We start from the raw sequence: 23,378 nt of genomic DNA on the forward strand, positions 1-23,378 counted from the left end.
TTCTATTTTAGAGACATATCTTTTTGGATTGTAGAGTTACTTATATCTACACTCTACTAAGAAAAAATTTTTCTTTTCTAATGCTTTCAATTCTAGATACAATATTTTACTTTTTAAAACTATCTGTTATCGATAAGAAAAATCATATTTATTGATGAAAGGAATAATTATTCTGAAAAACAGTATAGACAAACATTAATATTTGAATCCTAAAAAAATAAAAACTTCCTTTTTATATGGGGTTCCGTTTTTAAAAATGCCATATATTCTTTTTTATAAAAAATCAGATCTTTCAGTTAGTTTAAATTACATATAATTATACAACCTACTACTTTAATATCTTGTATATTTGTCACTGTTTTGGCTTGTGAGGGAATTTGCCTGGTATATCGACAAGAACCCCTGCTAACCTTGACATGGGGAGTTTCACAATCAAGTCATAGTCTATGGAAAGGATGACAACATCCATCAAATAAAATGACAAATAAAAAAGTCATAAAAATTTTGAAATGAGTCATAGAAATTATGACAATATCTTTAACTGGGTTCCTATAAAAAAAATAGTCATATAATTTTGAAAAGTGGGAAGTATACAATAATTAAAATGAAGATTTTAGATGAAAAGTTTTAAAATAAGCCCAACTATTTTGGTTCAAATTATGGTGTTATCTAATTAAATTCATGCTCAAACAAAGACATAAAGAAAACATTATCTAATTGTGAATCTACTAACCTATCCAGAGCACCACAGCTCGAGATCTAGCACAATATTTCATTACAAATTAAAACGGGTTTGTCTTTTTTGAGAAAAGATCAAATCCTCTTTTTGGGTATAGTCCTTTCCACGACATCCCTCCATAAGGAGCGATTCTTCGTATTTTTAAAATGGCTTTTTATAGGTTATTTTAGGTTAGGTTAGGTTATATTGTGTTAGGTGATTGGCCCACAGGGTTAGGTAATTGGCCCCGCAGGGTTAGAGCCCCCCGCAGGGGCTAGAAATAGGAGAAAAGCTACTGTGAAAAATACGAAGAATCGCTCCTTATGGAGGGATGTCGTGGAAAGGACTATACCCCTCTTTTTTTATGCCAAATCGTCAAAGATTTAGTTAGAAACTTGGTTAAGGTATTATATAATAGAAGGGTATCTAAATTGCCATCATACATTTTGGGGTATATCTTCAAGATTTCAAGTAATAAAGACATTTGATTTTTTTACTTGAACTCTTTATCCATAAACGTTGAATGATCTGCTCTATTTAAGATGAAAGTTTGGAAAATACAAAATAATATATGTATATTTGATATAAAAATATGTCAAAATATTTCTGTACAAATACCATAAAACATGAAATGCATAAAGATATTGTTTTTCGCATCTAGATGGGTTCAGATATAGAATTTATATTTGTTGATAAAAATACTGTACAAACAAACAATTTATTACATTAAATATTTTTAATTTAAGCGGACTAAGTCATGAGGAACATATTGATTGAAAATAATACAACTGAATAAAAATATGATAAAAATATAAGTCCAATGACAAACAAGAATCAAAATGGATTGATTAATAGGACTTGAATTAAAGAAATGTTTTATGTTGTCTTCATTATAAAATACAAGAAAATAAGAATAAAATAATTGCCAGGAGTTGGTTTGTAGAGAAAATGAGAGATTGCTGAAAAAACTAGAAGATGTTAACTCGTAAGTATTCTGATTTTTAAAAAATGAATAGTTATTTCTCAACCATACTGAAAAATCATGTATCTTATCGTATTATAGACACTTTCCGCAGATAGTAAAACGATAATTTATAAGATCAAATCCGGTTAAGTTAGCCCCGAGGGGATGAAGGCCCGTGCTAACAAAACTGGTATGAATATTATTAATTTAAATTTTAATATTCATTAAAAATTGTCTATAACACGATACGATACATGATTTTTCAGTATGGCTAAGAACCAGTTTTCATCCAGCGGATATTATTCGGTTTCGAAGCCATTCTGGAAAGTACATTCTTATGATTTTCATATGAAGAAATTGAAATGATTATTCATAAAAATAGTTAATAATTATTCTGTTGATTTTTGAATGTTTTGTAGATTTTTTATACCTACTTTCAATACTTACAAGTAAACCCAAAGATATTCATTAGAAATTGATACTTACCAAATATTTAGTTATTTGTTAAAGCTAATAAATTGGTTACATAATTAAATCTCTATTGTTTAAAATTTAATTTGAAGAAATTCTAAATATTCAGACGTAGTTGTATTTTATTAGTTTTCTTTTGTTATTATCCTATAAGCTACTCTATAACTAGGGTATGGTTTTTTTGGCATTCGGGCATTCAAAGTCCTTTGCTACGTTCCAATTATAAATTTACCTTCTGCGTTTGTTTTGATTTTAAAAATTCAAGATTTTCTGTTGCTTAAAATTTACATTTCAATAATTTACTTAAAATACCTTAGCTTGGTCTTTAAATCATTTTAGTGGTGAGCCAGATCTGGGTGAGCCAACTTTCCACCAATGAGAGCACAGCATTTTATGAAATGCCGCGCTGTGATTGGCTGAAATTCGGCTCACCCTGATCAGGCTCACTACTAAAATGATTTAAAGATCCAGCTCTTGTTGAAATTAATCATATTATTGTAATCTGTTAAAGCTGCACTATTTTTGTAAAATCAACCTATGTAAAATTTGAATATTAATTTTCTTTTTATAAAAAGAGTAAAATTTTAACTTACTTAAATTTTTAAATGTTTAACTTTTTTTCTACAAAATTATTTAGTTTAATATTTAGTTGTTATATTACAAATATAGGGAAAAATTATAGAAAAAGTTAGATTAAAAAAGTTTTTGGAGTTTAATAATTAAATGTTCGATGCAGCGTTTTTATAGGCGAAAGGACATCTTCAACCTGATTTTTTTAGGGTGTGTTGTCGATCCCCCATAATTCCAGCGAGGCCAGCCTACTCTGCAGAACTTATGTCCTTGTCTTACAATGGCTCTCTACCTAGATCTTCAGGTTAATATCTATCTATCTGTCTGTTTGCATATAGCCATACAGATCTAAATATTATCCACCTATCTTTATACCTGTAAGTTAACCGACTCTACAGAACTTATGTCTTTATCTTATAATGGTTCTCTACCTAGATCTTCAGGTTGATATCTATTATCTATCTATGTATATAAAAAATGTCTTTAAAATTTGTAAGCAATGAAACTTTGGAGTTTGAATGGTTTTTTATCTTGTTATTGCTCTCTATAGATATTTTTGTAATTTGGTAAATATCTATCTATCAATCTAACATTATGTTTTTTAGCTCCTCTATTAATCACAAAGAAAGTGATTATTCGAAGAACAATACACAAGAACATATATAGTAGGACACCTGCCATTAATTTCTTAAACATACAATTAAATTAATCTGATATATGAGGATCTTTCAGCTAACTACTAATCAAGTGCATTTTTATTTATCAAGCTTTATTGATTATCTTTTTACATGTCTATTAATTTATTATAGCATACCTTTTCCATATATGTACATACAAGTCTGTCTATCTATTTAGGAACGTCTGGATCAGCCCCAGACCTGCACAACCCCAACGGGGAGGGACACAACGGAGTGGGGAGGCGTAGTTCCCCCACAATGGATATATGGACCAACCCAAGAAATAGTCAAGCAGATTTCAATGTAAGTTGTCTGATTTTATTTTTATATACATACATGTAACAGTTGTCATTGCTACGCTATTGATGAAAATATCCTTAAATTTCATAAAAAATGTAAATATTTTGTGTTTACATCATAAATTTTTAATCAAAGTAATATATTAAAGCATTGCAAAATTCATGAAGAATAAAAACATCCATAGAAGTGAAGGTCGATAAATAAAAAATGGATTCAAAGAAACGTAAAGAACATCTATTAACGCATATATATAAAGTATATCATTTTTTATAAGTCTTCACTAAATTTCCTTACAATCAGACAGCCACTAAATGTAGAAAAGTTTCAAGTTTGAAATCATTAAAAATTCATATTCTTACATTCCATTTAATATTGTTTTCAAATAACTGCTGTTTTTTAATTACAAAAGTTATAGTATTGGTTAAATAATTTATTACATAATTTTGTAAAAACCAACTCATAATATTATATATCTGTCTGTCTATCTATAGGCAAGGCAATCTTTATAAACGTCTAGCCAATTATCTATCTATGTATTTATAACAAGGATGATGATATCCAGTCCAAACACGGGAGTAGTTCAACCAACTCAAGAAGTGCCTCTCTCACAAGGAAATCAAACCACCCTGTAAACCACAATAAAAGTAATAGAAAGTGTTTGTTTACTCTTGTCTGTCAAAATCTCCAGAAAGGTTAAATAAAGTTAGTTTTAGATTAAATTTGATTTATTTAAGAAATATTAACACTTGACTAATATTACATTTTACACCTGCTGAATATTTATTTTCTTTGTTTCCTGGCTTTATCAAAAAGCCGTATTATGGTAAATACCTTTTTTGTATATTCTGATACTAATCTCTTTTATTATTCTTTTGTTCTATTGTAAAAATACATTATTAACACGAAACCTTGTTCTATACAGCTCAGGTTTCCTCATACACAATTTGAAGTACATTTTTACTTTTTTGTACACCCCGGGGTTTTAGGTTAAGTAACACGCAACAGACAACCAACTTTTTTTGATTTTACGACCATTCTTCACTGTGCATTTATTTATTGCGTCTGTTTTAGTCAAAGACACCTCCCCCCCTACTCTGTCTATTAATGTCGCGCATCTGATATAGTAGCAGTAGGAACTGTCTATTGTTATGACGGTCGCGGAATTTCTATAGTCATTAGTTTGTTTTTAAAAAAAATATTTACCCAAACGTTTTGGATCTTTGTTTGATCTTGGATATAATTATCCTTGCAATTATAAAATATATAAAAACTGGACGATTACATTAACATGTAAGTTTACCTGACTACGATGAAAAGTATGAACTGGATAAGTATACTTAAAATCAGTATTAATAACTTTGAGATTTAGTTAATAAGTAATGTTTATATTACACTTTCCTACTCCTGTTTACCTCCATTTTAATAATTTTAAAAAACTTCTCCAGTTCATGAAATTGACTTTAAAAAAATCTTTCCCACACATATTTAAATTCTGTATTTGGTTTCATCAGAAGAATTGTGCGAATATTACTCGAAAAACATTTAATATGTGTAGTAGTAAAATATTATATGATTCTGTTTATAAGAATATTCTTACCTATCTGTTGCCTATTAATATAATAATCTACATGTCTAGCCTTTATATACTCTTTACATATATGCTCATACAGTATAACTTAATATTACTATTAGTATATTTTCCAAATTTAATCAAAAACTCACTTTCAAAAAGAAACTTTTTGATTTAAATTTCTATGGCGATTAAACATATACAATATAACTAAGATTACCAATATATCTATTTTTTTATTATGTAGACGTTTTAATTGTTTATATCAAGTATGTGATATTTAATTATAGAGATCTGTGGTGATTTATTATTGAAATACTGATTAAAATCTACTTGTCAGTCAAATATCTAGAAGTCAAATATGTGCTTGCTTGGTATTTTTTTTAGGATTAAACGTATTTCACCCTTTCTATTTTGTCAGTTCCCAAAAATGAGAAGCTTGGTACTTATTTATTGCTTTTTATGTATACTAGCGGCTTTGCCCCTGGCCTCTAGGGGCTTTGCCCCAAGAGGTTTGATCAAACTAATTTTTCGTGTTTTATATTTTAAAGAAAATTATAAAAAAAATATGGGTGGGGGGGTAGTCGACCCCACTATTTTAATTTTAGTTTTAAAAAGAAAATTTTCTTATTTTTTTTTGGGGGGGGGGATATTTTTCATTTTTTGGGGGGTTAGGGGTGTCCCACCCCCCAAAAAAATATTTATAAACCTTCCTGGGACGAGGCTACCCTGTAAAGGAGAACCCGATCAGCGGTTAGCGAGATCCTTCGCTACAAACAAACAGACAGACAAACAAACAGACAAAGAGACAGACAGATAATGTTCTACTTTGTATTATAGTTGAATGGCAAATAGAAAGGATTAACTAATCTTTGTTGTTTTTTAGAAACACCATTTTTTACTGATTTCCTTTTCTTGTCCATGAATCAGTTTTTTTTATTTGTTTATTGATATTAGTTGCATGTCCTTATATGATAACAAATAAATAATCCTATCAAGATATAAAAATAAAAACAATTATCATGAAATAATTGGGTAACATGTTTGTACTGTTCACAAAAATGCAAGGTCATGAAACACAAAAAATTCTTTTTCCATTGTTTCAATATGGTTAAAATATCAAACACTCTCTAAAATAATTAATTTTCTTGGAATTGTTAATAGTAATTCTTAAAATCATCAAAATATCTATATTTCAGTCTAAAGATTATGATTTTATGTAAATTTTATTTATTATATTATCAAAAGCTTTGCTGAAATCAAACTAACATTAATGATGAATATTTCTACAACGATCAAAAGGGATTAGACAATGGCCGATAAATTATTTACATCCCTAATAATCTACCCTTTCTTGATTACAATTAGTGGTTAAAACGTTTGGACACTAAACTTAATGAACCAACCAATCAAAAATCTATAACAATCCCCAAAGTTGTTAAGTTAACGAATACTAAAAGTTATTTAAACCTTTGGGGACCAGTGTGATAAACAGCCCAATATCCCCTCCCTCACTGATATTTCTAAGTGAATGTATATTTTATTTATTTTCCTCAGAATCTGTTTTTCTTATTTCGTCTAAATGTCAATGTCTATCAGTCTGTAAAATTGTTCTTTGTTGTCTATATTTCTTTACATACATTGCCTTTATATTGATATTTTGATTAATGCAACTAAATTCCTTCCAGTATGGCTTCGAAACCGGTTTATATGTGCTGGATTAGAACCGGTTCTCACACATACTGTAAAGTTATTTATAGTATCGAATTACAAACAATTTTTCACGAATATTAAAGTAAAAATCATAAAAATTAAAACCAACTTTGTCAGCCCGGTGTTCGGCCCTTCGAGTCTAACAAAACTGGTTTAAATCTTATAATATTTTATTTTAAAATCCGCGGAACGTCTAAAACACGCTGCCATGAATTACTATTATTAATATCAATATATTTCACGATCTATTTTTCTCCTTGTCTATCTCCAACTATCTTATCTAATTGTTTTTGTATTTAATCATATATGTATGTCTTAATCTGAAATAATTTCCTAATGAATGGTTTGATTGGTCCTTTCAGGCGACCTCACAGATTACCAGATAATATCAACAGAGAACTAGAAATTAGAAAAATTGGAAATGGGTGAGTAAAATTTTAAAAAATTGCTAAGAAATTTCGGCCTTAGACATCCTAGGTTGGGGGGTATAGGGGTGTGTACCCCCCTCAAACTCTATCAACTCTAATTTTACTCCCCTAAAAATAAAAAAAAATAAAACATACAGGGTGTTTCAAGAGAAGTGCGTTTTTTAAAAACTGAATTATGCATATAAAATAAAACAATTATGTAAAATGCTTTATAGATTTGGAAAACCTGTTCTGGGACATTTATGTTTCAAATATTTAAAAATGATTTTTTGGACAAATTAAGACTCAAAAACCGGTTTTTCCAAAGGCCTTATTTTTGAAGATTTACGGAATTAAAGGTTGTGGAAAAAATGTGCACATTTTAAAAATTCAAATTGCGCGGCCTGCATTAATAGTAGAAAAATGTTATGCATACCGTTAGAATCGTCATAAGCTCTAAGTTTTGGATATATAAAAACCATTCTTGTGCTATGTATAGTTTAGGAGCTACGTGATAAAATGTCCCAACTTAATAAAAACTTTTCAACTGTTCTCACATTTTTCAACGTAGCTCCTGAACTAAAAATAGCACAAAAATGGCACTTATATTTCCAAAAACTAGTTTATGACAATTCCAACGGTATGCATAACGTTTTTCTACTATTAATACAAGCTGCGTAATTTGAATTTTAAAAATGTGCACATTTTTTTCACAACCTTCAATTCTGTAAATCTTCAAAAATAAGGCATTCGTAAAAACCGGTTTTTAAGGCATAATTTGTCGAAAAATCCTTTTTAAATATTTGAAACATAAATGTCCCAGAATAAGTTTTCCAAATATATAAAGCATTTTATATAATTGTTTCATTTTCTATGCCTAATTAAGTTTTTAAAAAACGCATTTCTCTTGAAACACCCTGTAGATAACCCCCCCTTAAACCTATGAAACCCCTTATTTTACCCCCCATCAAAATAAAAAGCTTAGAAAATATAGTAAAACTTATTTTTTACGACTTATTTTTGGGTGTACTGTATCAATCAACATAATTTAATCAGGTTTTGGTAGGTTTTAAGCTATTTGTGCAAGGGGGAGGGGGAAGGGTTGTTAATGTAGTTTAAAGAAAAAAATAAGAGTTAAATCTAGTACAAAGGCCTACCAAATTTAATGTTATAAATTGAAAATTTAGGACCAGTCCTCATTTAAGAAATGGACGTAGTGGTAAAAGTTCCGGTGAGAGTGAAGGCAGTCCTGACGAGCTTATTCAACATCCACCATCAAGACGTAGGCCTGGACAACGTCAGGCTGAGCCTACTACCACAAGACAAAGGTTTGTAATATTCAGAAAGGGAGGGGAAGTTGGGCTGTTTATTGCACTAGTCCCCAAAGTTTTTTAATAACTTTTTCTTTGGCTTAACAACTTTGAGGACTTATTAAATTTTGATTGGTTGGTTCATTTAGTTGAGTATCTAAACATTTTAACCACTAATTGTTATCTATATAAGGAGTAATTTTGAGTATCATTATTGGGGATGACATTAATTTATCGGCCATTGTCTTATCCCTTTAAATCCCTGGTAATATATTAAAATCCATTTAATAATTTAAGATAAGATAAGACACTTAAAGAATAAAATCCAGCATGGTATAAAAATCAAACTTTTGTACAGAATAATTAAATAAAGCTTAAAACTGCACTTTCTACCATTATCCCTTCGTTTTAAATAAATTTTTTTCTCTCTTTATCAATAACAAATACAGAATAATTTACAACAAACATATGAAGAAAATTTTTGTCTCAATAATGAATTTTTAATTTTACTATTTTAGATATAAAAATGAATTTATAACTAAAGCATTAAAAAGGATGTAAATTAGAAAATATACAATAATTAATAGGAACTTTTATTTTTAACTAGCATTTTTAAAAAGGCTTCTTTTGCCTTTATTTTTATGGGATTCATTTATAAATAGATTAAAAATCATTCATATAAATATAATTTGTAGCAATATGGTACAATTATGTAAAAATAAAAATATTATTTCAGCCTTCAAATTCATTAGAAGTTAATAAAATTTATATTGTTTTTACCAAATAATCAACTAAGCAAATATTTTCAGCAGTTTGCGTCATACATTTTTTATCAACAGTGTAACTATTCTATAATTAGAATATTGTTGATTACTCTAGGGAGGGTGGAAGTAAATCTTCAATAGACCCATAAAATGGTTGACTGTACAGCGGTGAGCGAGATCTTATGACACACACAGAGACAGACATAATATTAAAGTACCTATTAGATTTTTAAAAAATGAATCTGAAAATTAGATTTAAGTTTTTAATTAAAATTTTGCATTTTCTAAGTACATTTTTATTTCATTCAAGTGAATAGAAAATGGCTTTACTGTAAAAATACTAATAATTCTTAGTTTGCGCTGCGCTACATATAATGTAACCTTCTTATTCTAGGTCGCTGGACTCAAAACAAGGACGTGCTGATCCCAAGAACCCAAACATTAGGCGGGACAGGGCTAAAAAGTTAAAAGGTATGTGTAACACCGGCCAGGATAATAATGAAACTTTTACAGAAATAACAGTTCTTCCGGGGAAATCTGCCAATGGCGGAAATGCAAAAAATGCGGGAAATGAACTTGTTAATTTAGTCTTGCCGCCGTTAAATAAGAACAATAAGTGTATAACTCCTGTTAACCAAACTCCAAGACAAAGATCTATTGAGAATGACCTAGCCTATAACGAGTATGGTAATAATAAATATGGTAGTAATGTTATTACTTTACAAGATAAGCTTAACATTGAGGCAATAAGAAAGGCAAGTGAAGATTCTTGCTACAGCAGCGCTTACTCAACATGTGGTGAGGAATCTAGAAAGACCAGCAATACTTCCGATGGCTTTGAAATAGAAGATGACAGAGCTTCTGTTGATTGTGACAAAGTGTTTGATTCCTATGTTGAACGTCAGTCTGTTGATCTAGACACTGCTATTGTTGAGTCTTGTCGCAGAACTAAACAAGCTGAACTTGAAAAAGAACAAGCTGAAATAAATGGAAAGAAACGGAAAGAAAGTTATTCCAAAGATCCAAAATTTGATCAAGATAAAATAAGAAAGATTAGCAGTGAACCCAAAGCATTTATCCATACATCACAAATTGTTGGTAGAAATCCGCGAGAAGGAATGGTGACCAGAGATATTGTTATTGTACCAATCAATGAAATAAGGTATAGTAATGTACAAGCCAATCAGAATTTAGCTGCTTCAAATCTGACCAATAAAAGCCTGGCTGATCTTAGATCAGCTGATCAAAGTTTAGCTGACATAAATGAGGCAACTCCAAGTTTAGATGCTATTATTGGAGCAAATCAGAATCAAGCTCTGAATAATACAGCCAATGAAAGTCAGGTGGAAATAATTTTGGCCAATGGAAACTTGGATGAATCAAATTTAGCCAATAAGATTAAGCATTGTACTCATCATATAACAGGATACGAACATGTACAACACAATGAAATCAATCCTCATATTGAAGAAAATATGCAATTATTGAAATCAGAAGAAAACAACACACAATCTATTAAATTAACCAGAGAAATAGAAAATCCGCAGAAACTTCAAAATCCTGGAAGAGTGCAAACAGATATTTCATCAGCGAAAATTAAATCAAACGAATCTGGGCAAACAGATAAAAATGCAAAACTGGATAAGAAATGTATTCAAGACGGAGTTAGAGAGAATTCATCCAAAGATGAAAACAATATTCTTCTCTGTGACAAAGGATTAAAAAAGAATTCAAAGGAAAGGAATTCCAAACAGAAATATTCAGGCGGCGCTGCAGTTTCAGAGAATCAACAGTTTGCTGAATTACAAAATTCAGTTTCACAAAAATCCGACAATTCTGCATCACAAAATCTTCAAAAGAATGAAAAACTGACAAAATCTACGAAAATTCCCAAATCTTTATCTAACACCGATGAAAAAATTGTCTTATCCAATGAAGTTAAAAAGACAATAGCCATTGTAAAAAAGCCCTCAAAATCCAAAGAAAAATATCCAAAGGCCCTAAATGATATGCTTGCCATTAATTGCACAGAAAAATCCACCAATGAAAACAAGAAATGTAAGGAAACTTGTATCCAAAAGCAATCAAAGAAACCTTTGAAAAAATCACACTCATGTGAACTTATAGAATCTGATTTTCCTGTTAATATTACTGACAATGTTATCAACAAGAAAGGTGGATGTCCAAACAAATCAAAATGTAAGTCGACAAAAAATACTGAACTTGAACGCGGCAAAACAGCTACAAAATCAACCCATCAAGACTTAATCAACGAGGATATGACCAGTTTAGACTCCAGAGGTCCTAGCGGTCACAAAAGGCTGACCTCCGGTCACGGACATAGTCATGGTCATGGTGACCGGAAAGACCGGGCTATGAGCAGAAATGGGCGGGTGCGAAGCACCCCGGATTTGGTCTACCACTTTTGTCCAACGTGCATGTTGTAAATAGCTTTTTAAAACAAATAAATTTTGCTAAACTGATAAACAAAGAAAAAAGAAACCAAAAAAAATATTTCGAGATACTAATTTCATAATTTTTTCTTGAAATTTACAAAGAGGGTTTCATATGTTAAAAGCTAAATTGCTAGGAAAATTCAAAATTGTAGAAATATTGCAGTAAAAAATTAATGATGAAAGTTTAAAAATGTTTAAATCAATTAAAAGAGCAATGTACAAATAAAATAGATAAATAAAACTGCCTAAAAATGACATATCCATAAAAAATTTTCTGGTAAAAATGTATTTCTGTAATAAGATATCAATCTTAAAAAACAAATATTTAATTACACTAGTTTTAATTGTACCTTCTTCTGCTGAGTAAGGTGCTAGAAGGAAATATGAGAATCACTTTTTTGAGATTGCACTAAATAAGATATTGTATATATGATAAAAAGGTATAAAACTTAAAATTGTGAGAAAGACTTACACAAGACATGACAGACAAACATTTAACTGACTATTTAATTCTTATTAATTTTGAATTATTGAGATTTATATAAAAAAATTAGTTACATTTTAGTTTGTAGATCGAAAAAAACCAATTAGACACAATTTTTTCTAAATAACCAAAGAAGACTAATATAATGGAGTAATCAAAAGACCGCGCAATTACATGACTAGCATAATACATCTTTAACGTATCTTCGTTACAAACAAGGTAGGTTCTGTATAAAAAATGTTTAGTCACATAGTAAAAACTTACATTTTAGATGAGTTTTAGATTTTAATAATCGTTTACAGTTGTACAGCTAAAATTTTATACTTAAATAATATTTATAAAAAAAATATGCCTCGCTTAAAAATGCTTAGTTAAAGGATGTTTTAAACAATTTCTTTTCAACAATTTAAAAACAAGGTTATGTCAATTGAAGAGAAATTGTTAATAAGATCCTTAAATTTACCTAAAGCCGTGCTTTGCTTTTAAACCTAAACAGTTTTTATTCATTTTTCAGGTTTTGGTGGTTCAAGAGATGGAATTTATTGAATATTATATAACTCTAAATATTGATAGTTAGATTCATAAATGAATTGCTGTGTTTTAAAGGAGCTAAATTACATAAAAAAGTATTTTACAAACTTCGGAATAATACACAGTAATTCAATTATGGCAATAACTTATTTATGTGATTGTTTTGGATGAAATATTTATACATGTCAACAAATTTTACAGATTTTTAATGAACCTTTTACCTTAGCCAGATGGTGATTCCTAAACTTTACCATGCATATCCCGTTCATACTATGGGTAGGGATGTGAAACAAGAAGAAAAAATATTTTACTTCAAACTTTATGGCAAGTAACCTTTATATATTGTATTGCTTTCTTTAATTAAAAAAAAATTACCATTGATTTTAACTGAAATATGTTTTGTTTTGGTGTCATTACCTTCTGAGATATTACTTCTAGGAAAGGTAAAATTGCGTATAGATGGATCATTTCAAAATGAAATTAAAAAAAATATCCGTCCACTAAAATGAGTAAATTCTTTGACATGTAAGACACTTCGTCCAATGATTATAATTATGAAGCATTTTGTTAAAAAAATAAGATGATCATTGTTTATACAAAATAAGTTAAATTGTTTAACCCTTCTAAATCCCCTTTAAAAAAATGTTGAAAGATTCAGATAGCATTTAAAACGAATTTACAAGATTTTTTACACTTTTACAATTTAACCAACAATTTTCAATGAAAATATGGATATCTTCATTACATTTGATATGTAATAAAACAATAATTGATCTCTATGATACAATAATATGCATTTACTATAATCCACGAGTATTATAAGGAGTTAAGCTACTTTATAACTAAGGGGATGTTGTCTTTGACTGACCCTCAATTACTAAATGTCTAGGTTTCGTGCTTTTGCATTGCTTATTTCAGCTTGCTGAATATGTTATAAGAAGTTCATTATTATTTCTGCTTAATAAATATACGACGTAGTTAATTTGTTGTTGCTGCTCTAACTATGTACATAATTATCTCTGTTAATTTTTACTACCGTAATCCCCTGTGAAAAAATTTTGTTTAATTTTAATGGATAATTATTATAAGGGTTCTATGGAAACTAAAAATATTTTCCCCAACACCCAACTTTTTCTCCATTCAAAAAACTTGAGGAAAATAGTTTTTTTCATCAGATAACTTGTAACTGAATTTACTGGGTTGTAAAATTTGAGAAAAACAAAAATTAACTTAAAATTTTATTTTTGGTTTCGATTATGAAAGTACTTGAGTTATTTTTTAATTTAGATGATTCTATTTTGTTTATTTATGTAAAATATTTTGTTTAAATATACTGAAAAAACAGAGATAAATTTATTTCCAAAAGTGCACTGTAAAAAATTCTCATATAAGGATCTTATAACATATTTTTTTTATTAAAGTGTTTATTAATATTTTCCTCTAGAATAACAAAGTTCAATATATTGAACTTTCCAGAAAATATTGAGAACTTTTTTAAAAAAATTGATGAATGTTTAATTAACTAAGAAGAAACGGAAGCTCTTTTTAGTTCCTATTAAAAATAACGTCATACTGGCCAAGCATTGTTTAATGAAAATGTATACTGGCCAGCAATTGGTAATTTAGTCTGTCATTTTTTATTGGCACTATTAAGAGCTTCATTGAAAAGTTCCTATATGTACAGTTATTTTTTATAGTGCACTGTTTTTGAAAAATGTTAAACCTGGTTTTAAAGTTTGCTTTATTTCTTTCTAATATATATTTTAATTTATAATTATTTGATTAAAAATACATTAGTTTTATTAATAATTGAAAAGTTAGTTTTATTATGTGAAAATGTAAACTATCGAGTTTATATGTAATGAATATTAAAAGCAAAAATTATATATGTATTATGTATATATGTAAAATGTAGAATAATTTTTATTCAGTAATTAATAAATGGTTAATATTTGTAGTTTATGGATTTTTATAATTTTATTTATTGTATTTAATGAGATAATGTTGCTATTATCATATTCAAAATAAATACAATAATAACCTTTAAAATATTTAAACACTAGTCTCTTATTGGACATAAAATGACATCCAATAAGAAAAAGGAATAAAAATATGGGAAAGAAAATTATTTTTTTTCAAAATTAATTCTAGGCATATTGGAATAATAAATATTAGGAAAGAAAATTATTTTTTTTCAAATTTATTTCTCTTCATACGGGAATAAATATTATTTTTTTTTAATTTTACTATTAACCAATAAGATAAAGGCATGTTATCATAAAAATTTAGAAAACAATAATTTTTATTCCAACATTATCAAAATTAAAGTGTTATATTCTAAAATAAAGGAATTGATAAAGAAAGAATAATTTTTTTTCCAAACTTTTACTACCTCATGCCTATTTCTTATTGGTCAACATCAGAATTTAAAAAGAATAAAAAAATTTTCTAACATTTTCATTATTATAAAGTCTCATGTATTGAAAAAGGAATTTATAAAAAAAAAATAATTTTTATTCCAAAATTTACTACATCATGCCTATTTCTTATTGGTTGACATCAGGATTTTAAAAAAAATAATATTTTTTCCAACATTTTTATAATTATACAATTTCATATTTTAAAGAAAGGACTTGATAAAAAAATTTTATTCCAAACTTTTACTACATCATGCCTATTTCTTATTGGTTGACATCAGAATTGTTAAAAAAAAAATGTTTTTTCCAACATTACACTATTATGAAATTTCTTATTTTAAAAAAGGAATTTATACAAAAGAAATAATTTCTATTCCTAACTTTTTCTATATTATGCCTATTTCTTATTGGTTGATTCTAGGATTAAAAAAACATAGTATTCCAACATTAAAAAAAGATGCAGCTAAATTATTCTGGGGTATATTTTTTGTTACAGACAAAGCCCAAGCTTTTTCCGAGGGGGGAGACCCCCCTCAACCCCCCCTTCCCCTGAGGGGGGAAACCCCCCTCGCCCCCCCCCCCCTGACGCTCACTGAATCTTTTAAAACATTACACTTAAAACTAACAAAAGTTTAAACATTCAGGAAAACTCGAGTTATAGAGTAGGTTTGCCAAACAAAAATTTTATAAATACACAAATAAATTAAATTAACATTTATTTTAAGGTAAACATTTAACAAAATATATATAATGTAACCAGTGGATTTCTTCATGTGTAATTTTGCAAGCAGACACCACAATTGTTGCCACATCTCCAAGGGACTTTTACACAACCAATTACAGGCAGAGTAGAAGGAAGCTAATTCTCCTAAAATATAACAATTATTTTGTTATGTTGGTAATAAAATCTATTTGTCTTTCTATTAACGCATTAATCTTCGCAATTTTAAAATCACAAGTTTAATATTTATAGGACAATTATAACATTTCTAAATATGTTAAAATTGATGTACAGACCAACGGAAAGTCCGTCAGGCAGACACACGGACAGACAGACTTACGGACACAGATTTACAAACAGACAGATGTGGACAAACATTTGAAGTGATATACAGACGAATGAACAAACGGGCATTATAGAAAAGCTTCTAGATTTTAAAAAAACTTACCATGCAAACACAGCAAACACTCACAGCAAACAATGGTCGATTCAAGTTTTCTGACAAGCCTAAAATATTTGATATAATTATATTTCTTATAAAAATATTAATAATAATAGCTGCGCCCCCAAGATTCCATGTACAAAGAATGGACAGAAAAAAATGGCCTAAAACCATCCCAGGACCTATGTAAAGTTACCCTGAAAAAAATAACATTCGGACCAGTTATTTCTGAGATCATAAGTATCAGACAAAAAAACATTACTACTTTATGTAATAGTACAAGACATTTATAAAGCTTCCCTAAAAAGTACAATTTAATCGAACGAGCATTTTTTTAGATAATTAGCTTCAGGCAAAAAAAAACAATCTACTTTATATATAGAACTAGAGTTGGCTCGATATAATTATCTCCCTATTGGCTAGTTTTCTATATGCATATCTATTTCTCAATAAATCTATTTTCCTCACCCGGCATTACTATCTAAAAGAAAGTAAATATTTAATAATTTAAATGATTTTAAAAAGATTTTTAAAATTATATTTTTTTCTTTACATTACCACCACCAAAGGGTTAATAATGATGATTACAATTTTAGTTTAATATTTGAACACACAAAATGTCGCCACAATCGAATTCTTTTAAAACAGAGTTTTCTTAAATTTATTATATTATAAGTTAAAATTTTCTTTTTTATTATTAGAAATTAAATACATCAATATAAGGTAAATAGCAACATGAAATTAAAAAAAGGAATTTATTTTTAATAACGTAAAATAATGGGTCTTATCGTTCTGGGCAATGAGAGTTTATTATGGATTATTGGAGCACTATGAGTTTTAAACAAATATTCCTTGGAAAATTTGAGCTCGTTTATAGACATTTATTTCCTATATAGATCTAACATGGATCTTGAAGCAATTAAGCAGGCCGTTTTGTACATGTTAAAAATTGAAAGATTTCATTAAATAAAAGTTATCGCAAATATACTTAGTAAATAACACTGAATAAAATACCTACGTTTGACATAACCTCCGTCTTCACCAATGTTCAAATGATTACTAAATCAATATTGTCGTACATTAAATTTAAAAACTTTAGAGGTCAGCTGAATCTTAGTTTCCGATTTTGTACGTGTCACCCTCATCCTATCTAAATATTTACTACTAGTTAAAAAAGCTTCAAACTTCTAAAAAAAAATAAAAATTTAGTTTTCACAAATTAAGCTTTTTTTACGTTTTATTAAATGAAGTTCCAATTAAAAAAAGGGAGGACTTATACTATGGGTACGGGGGGGGGGGGCGTTGGGGATTAATAGACGAACTATTATACCCCCCCCCCTTTTCCTTTCAGCTTTTCCCTTTGACCGTAGTAGCTGAAAATAGCTTCTGCAATAGTTAGGTTATCTGTCGTACAACTTCAGAAATCAGGGAACAAATGGGTAATAAATTTTTAGTTGATCATTTTATTTTCAGGAACAGGGGTAAGTGAAAGAGAGAATGAGATGGGGTATGGGGAGGGAGGGGAAAAGGAAACTGACAGAAAGAGACAAAAAGAGAGAGAAGAGAGGGAAAGAAAGGCACAGATAACCAATTAACCAATGGACGTCCAGTATAATTAACCCTTGTGATATGTATTATATCAGTTTTGAGTTTTTAAGACAGAGTTTTAAATCCAACAAAACCAAGTATAATATTTTAGTAATATTGTTAATACAAGAAAAGTAATTTAAATTTATTTCAGCAATATTAAGGTCAAGTGACAAAAATTTTAATTTCCACCTACTTCGCCCCCACAGGGGGGCAAAAGTAGACAGACAATTCAAATTTTTGATCACATGACCAAAATTGTTGAAATAATTTTAAAATCCTTTCTCGCATTCACAATATTACGAAAATATGATAAATAACTATTACTTGTTACTTTAATTTTATAGAAATAGGAACTACCGGCTAAGCCCCTAGTGTAATGAAGGTGGGTTGGGGGGGGGGGGGGATGTTTTCCCCATTATTAATTTTAGTTTTAACCAAAAATGGAAAGAAAAAAAATCGGTCTTGAGAGGGTGGTGGTACCAAAATTATAAAACCTTCCAGAACCTATTGTATAGGATAACCATACCAAACATCCTTTTTTTACTTTTATATAAAGATAACAACGGTGTTGATATTGTTTCTAAAAAATCATGAAATTATAGAGTAGCCACACTCATGATAAATAAAAGAGTAGCCACACTCATGATAAATAAAAGAGTAGCCACACTCATGATGAAAATATAGAGTAGCCACACTCATGATAAATTATATAGTAGCCACACTCATGTCAAATTATAGAGTAGCCACACTAATGATAAATTATAGAGTAGCCACACTCATGATAAATTATAGAGTAGCCATACTCATGATAAATTATAGAGTAGCCACACTCATGATAAATTATAGAGTAGCCACACTCATGATAAATTATAGAGTAGCCACACTCATGATAAATTATAGAGTAGCCACACTCATGATAAATTATAGAGTAGCCACACTCAGGATAAATTATAGAGTAGCCACACTCATGATAAATTATAGAGTAGCCACACTCATGTCAAATTATTGAGTAGCCACACTAATGATAAATTATAGAGTAGCCACACTCATGATAAATTATATAGTAGCCACACTCATGATTATTTATAGAGTAGCCACACTCATGATAGATTGTAGAGTAGCCACACTCATGATAAATTAAAAGAGTAGCCACACTCTGGATAAATTATAGAGTAGCCACACTCAGGATAAATTATTGAGTAGCCACACTCATAATAAATTATAGAGTAGCCACACTCAGGATAAATTATAGAGTAGCCACACTCATGATAAATTATAAAGTAGCCACACTCATAATAAATTATAGAGTAGCCACACTCATGATAAATTATAGAGTAGCCACACCCATGATAAATTATAGAGTAGGCTCATTTAGGATAACTTACAGAGTAGCCACACTCATGATTTAGAGTAGCCACGCTCATGATAACTTACAGGTTAAATATTCTATTCTCCGTCACATTTCTACCATCAACGGAGAATTAACACGGAGGTAATTTAGAATTGGGTTTAGAGATCTTAACCCGCATAATAATCACTCTAAAATAGCACATACGCTTGGACTGATATCATATTGTGATAATACAGAAGTATAATGTTCTGGAAGCCACTTTATTCGGCTCTGAGAGGAGAAAAGAGAGCATCTGTATGTGTGTGTTGTTTATCTGAGATGGATTGATAGTTTCTAACCTTCGGTTCATCCGAAAGATGGTCCGAAATCTAACACAAGTGATATCAATAAAACAATGTTTAAGCATAATAAATTGTAAATTAAGTTTAAGAATAAGATAATTTAAGTGTTAAAATATAATACTAGGTACATTTTTAAAACCATCTAATCAACAGCTATTTTAAACAAGATTTTATTCTATGATTAAGTCAAATATATAGCTAAATGTCGGTTTGTAAGAAATAAATCATGTTGTTTGTACATTCTTATACTAAACAGTATTTGAATAGATTTGTCCTCTTTTATTTGCAGTAGGCCTAAGTTCTTAGATTTGAAATAAGTTTTTTTTTGTTGTTATACATTTATCTTTTTGTCAGCTGTGAAAAATTTTTTTTTCTGAAAATGTCTCTTTATCTAAGATTTAAGTGAAGATTTAAGGATTTCACAGTGCACTTGATCATTAATTATTTAGATAAACTTTTCATCATTGTTTAGATTTATATAAATTTCATAACATAAATCTCAAATCTTTAATAAGCCATTAATTAGTACATATGTTTAAACAATGATGATTTATCATAAATTTCCTGTAATTACTATATAAATCATGTAATCAAAATCATACCGATAATTTTTAAGAATGACCACTCTTATTCAATGACATTAATTATTTTAAGTTGGAAAAGTCATTTAAAAGGTAATTTCAATCAGTCAATTTTGTAGAGAAAAGTTTAAAGATATAAAAAGCAGTGGTGTTCGGTTAGGGGGTGTCAACCCCATTCCCTTAAATTCGAAATCTGGCAAGCCCTTTTTCATACCCTAATAGTTTTACACCCCCTTGGTTAAATGCTGTGAACGCCACTGATTTAAAGTTTGATTTTTAAATCAGACTTATAACAAGTCCATTGTAAAACATACTTCTAGTCTCTAGATTGAGTTGTTTATCCGTGCGGGTCAATAACAATATGATTCCCTTTAAGGGGGTTAAGAGGTAATCACCCCTTGACCCTCCCCCATTGGAGTCCCTGCCTTTAACTTTATTAACCCAACCCAACCAAAAATAAGCATTATAAATACTTTCCCAAAAATTTTGTTCGTGGATAAAAATTTAGTTAACCCTCTCTTGGTACTATAGATCCTATATTATTCAACAAAATATAAAGCACTAGCGGGTACGCCCCTAGAGGCCTCTAGGGTTCTTGAGGAGGAGAGAGTCGAATTTAATAACCCAATTTCTTATTTTAGATTTTAAAAGAAAAAGTAAAAAAAAAATTTTTTTTTTTTTTTGGGGGGGGCGAAATTTTGGGGGGTTGGGGGTGTCCCGCCCCCCAAGAAAATAGTTATAACCCTTCCCGGGACCTATGAAAAGCTACCCTGTTAAGGAGAACCTGATCGGTTTAGCGGTTAGCGAGATCCTTTGGTACAGACACACAGACACACAGATACACAGACAAACAAACATCCTGTTACTTTAGTATAAGGATAAAATACTTTAATTTGTCTGATGATTGTACGTGTTAAAGGTCTGTAAAATCGCATTGTTGTCAAATGCTTTGTTAAAATCAAACTAACATTAATTGAAACAGTAATGAAAATTTTATCTTCTTTATTTTAAAACTAGTGGCTTCGCCCCTAGCCTCTAGGGGCTTTGCCCCAAGAGGTATAATTACATCTTCTATTACTTACCCAGCAGAACGGATCACAAATTTTCGCACCTACCCAGCAGGAAAACATTTTGTGATTAAATTTGCAAAATTCGTAAATTTCGTAAAATTCGTAAATTTCGTAAAATTCGTAAATTTTGTAAAATTCGTAAAATTCATAAAATTCGTAAAATTTGTAAAAAAAAAAAAAAAAAAAAAATGGGGGGGGATTTTTTTTGTTTTTTGGGGGGTTGGGGGTGTCCCACCCCTCAAGAAAATAGCTTAAAACCACCGCAGGACCAATAGGTATATACCCTGAAGAGTAGAATCCGATCGGTTCAGTGGTTACCGAGATCTTAAGCTTCAGACGGACAGACGGACAGACAGACATCGTTCTACTTTGTATTATAGATTATAAATTTTTCGATTACCAAACTATGAATGTTTAGAAATTAACTCTACGGAACTTTTTTTATTCATTTGTTTCCAGATAGACATATTATTGACTGAGTCTAATCAAATATGAATGCAGAGAAAAATGTTGTAAATATTGTTGTATATGGTAGAATTCATTATTTTTTCATTATCAAATATATTAACAGCAAATTACAAATTTATTTTGGGACAAAAATGACATATTACTTTTATTTTGTCTGGATCGAAGAATCTCGCTAATGGGTGAACCGATATGGTTTTCTTTTACACTGAAGCTTTTTTTGGGTCCATGAAAAGTTTATAACTATTTTAGGGATTGGGTACTCTTCCTTTTCCTCTTTTCCTTTTTAAAACTAAAATTGAAAGCAAATGAGTAATTTCCCCATCCCCATTCCCTCAAGTGTTCTTTGGGGCCTTTAGGGGCGTAGCCGCTAGTTACTTATATCATATCTGTCTGTCACCTATGTTTATTATCATTGTGATAATTCCAAATTTCAAAAAAGGGTTGTTGATGGGTATTGCAAAGAACCTGATACCTTACCATAAAACCCACATTTTTGATGAATCTTAGAATGTAAATTTTGTATATCAGATATATTATTTTTGTTACTCCGAGACCGTTTTGAAAAACGGCGGTCTTTAGCCCGCCGAATTTTGGTAGATATAATAAAAGAATATTCAATACTGGTTTTCTACTGTTATCGCCATTTTTGATAGTAAATAACGGTATTCCAATTTTTATCTTAAGAAACTTTGCGTTTTAATAGTTACAGGGTAAGTTTTTAATTATAATTTTTATCGTTAATGTCATGCATGTTTGTTTGTTTAAACAAAAAAAAATAAAGGAAGTCTGTACTGACAACAAAACTTAATATGAATGTTGTTACATATTGTTATCTTCCGTTTGATTAATCAATAAACCTACATAGAAAGAAATATATGTGTGGGATGAATGTTCTAATAAATAAGTTAATCTATATCAGACATAACTAAACATAATTGACGACATCCATAAAAGCGAAGCTTAACATTAATGCCAAATTTTGTTAAAATTTCTCAAACACATGATTCATTTTCATGAAATTTTTGCATTATGACTTTATTATTTTGCTTACAACATTTTATCTGCTGGTCCTTGAATTTTCATTCAAATAGTTAGTAAACAAAATTCAAAAGACATTTTTTCTGGGCTCGGCAGCCGCATGTAAGCCTCAGTAAAATCGTCCTATTATAACTTTAAAATTCATTTAGATGTCTAACTCAAACATTTTTAAATATCTTTTGATAATTTTTTTTAACATAAGTGGGTTTAAATTTGAGGCTTATGCACGGCGGCCGAGCCTAGCTATTTTCAAAGCATTCTTTACACTGCCAAAGATCATAGTTGAAAGTATTTTTTTAGAACTAATTAATTTTAATGATGGAACAAGGCCAAAAAATTTTCTATAAGAAAATACATATTTATAAGGATTACCGTGAATGATGATATTATTAATCCTAATCAATCATAATATATTATATCAACA

At 29.4% G+C, this 23,378-nt stretch overlaps 1 protein-coding gene and 1 long non-coding RNA gene across 5 annotated transcripts in view; one reads left to right on the plus strand and one right to left on the minus strand.

The window, feature by feature from the left end:
* LOC145314572 (kinesin-like protein KIF12) overlaps positions 1 to 14,892 on the plus strand; it is a 63,584-nt gene extending 48,692 nt beyond the window's left edge. For all 4 annotated transcript variants that reach the window (XM_080154548.1, XM_080154547.1, XM_080154546.1 and 1 more), the window contains 8 exons: positions 1,645 to 1,703; positions 2,933 to 3,027; positions 3,579 to 3,703; positions 4,248 to 4,310; positions 7,344 to 7,408; positions 8,578 to 8,718; positions 9,859 to 9,935; positions 12,919 to 14,892. In XM_080154548.1, the coding sequence (XP_080010674.1) occupies positions 1,645 to 1,703; positions 2,933 to 3,027; positions 3,579 to 3,703; positions 4,248 to 4,310; positions 7,344 to 7,408; positions 8,578 to 8,718; positions 9,859 to 9,935; positions 12,919 to 12,950 (657 nt within the window). In that variant the 3' untranslated portion in view covers positions 12,951 to 14,892. The remainder of the gene's footprint in view (positions 1 to 1,644; positions 1,704 to 2,932; positions 3,028 to 3,578; positions 3,704 to 4,247; positions 4,311 to 7,343; positions 7,409 to 8,577; positions 8,719 to 9,858; positions 9,936 to 12,918) is intronic.
* Positions 14,893 to 16,051: 1,159 nt separating this feature from the next.
* LOC145315295 (uncharacterized) lies at positions 16,052 to 16,645 on the minus strand. Its single transcript, XR_013878014.1, has 2 exons — positions 16,522 to 16,645; positions 16,052 to 16,220 (listed from the first exon to the last, which is right to left on the minus strand). It is a non-coding gene; the product is annotated as an uncharacterized LOC145315295 (long non-coding RNA).
* Positions 16,646 to 23,378: the final 6,733 nt, after the last annotated feature.

Source organism: Acartia tonsa, chromosome 3 (genome assembly GCF_053477335.1).
Source record: "Acartia tonsa isolate MP-2025a chromosome 3, ASM5347733v1, whole genome shotgun sequence".
Lineage (NCBI taxonomy): Eukaryota > Metazoa > Arthropoda > Copepoda > Calanoida > Acartiidae > Acartia > Acartia tonsa.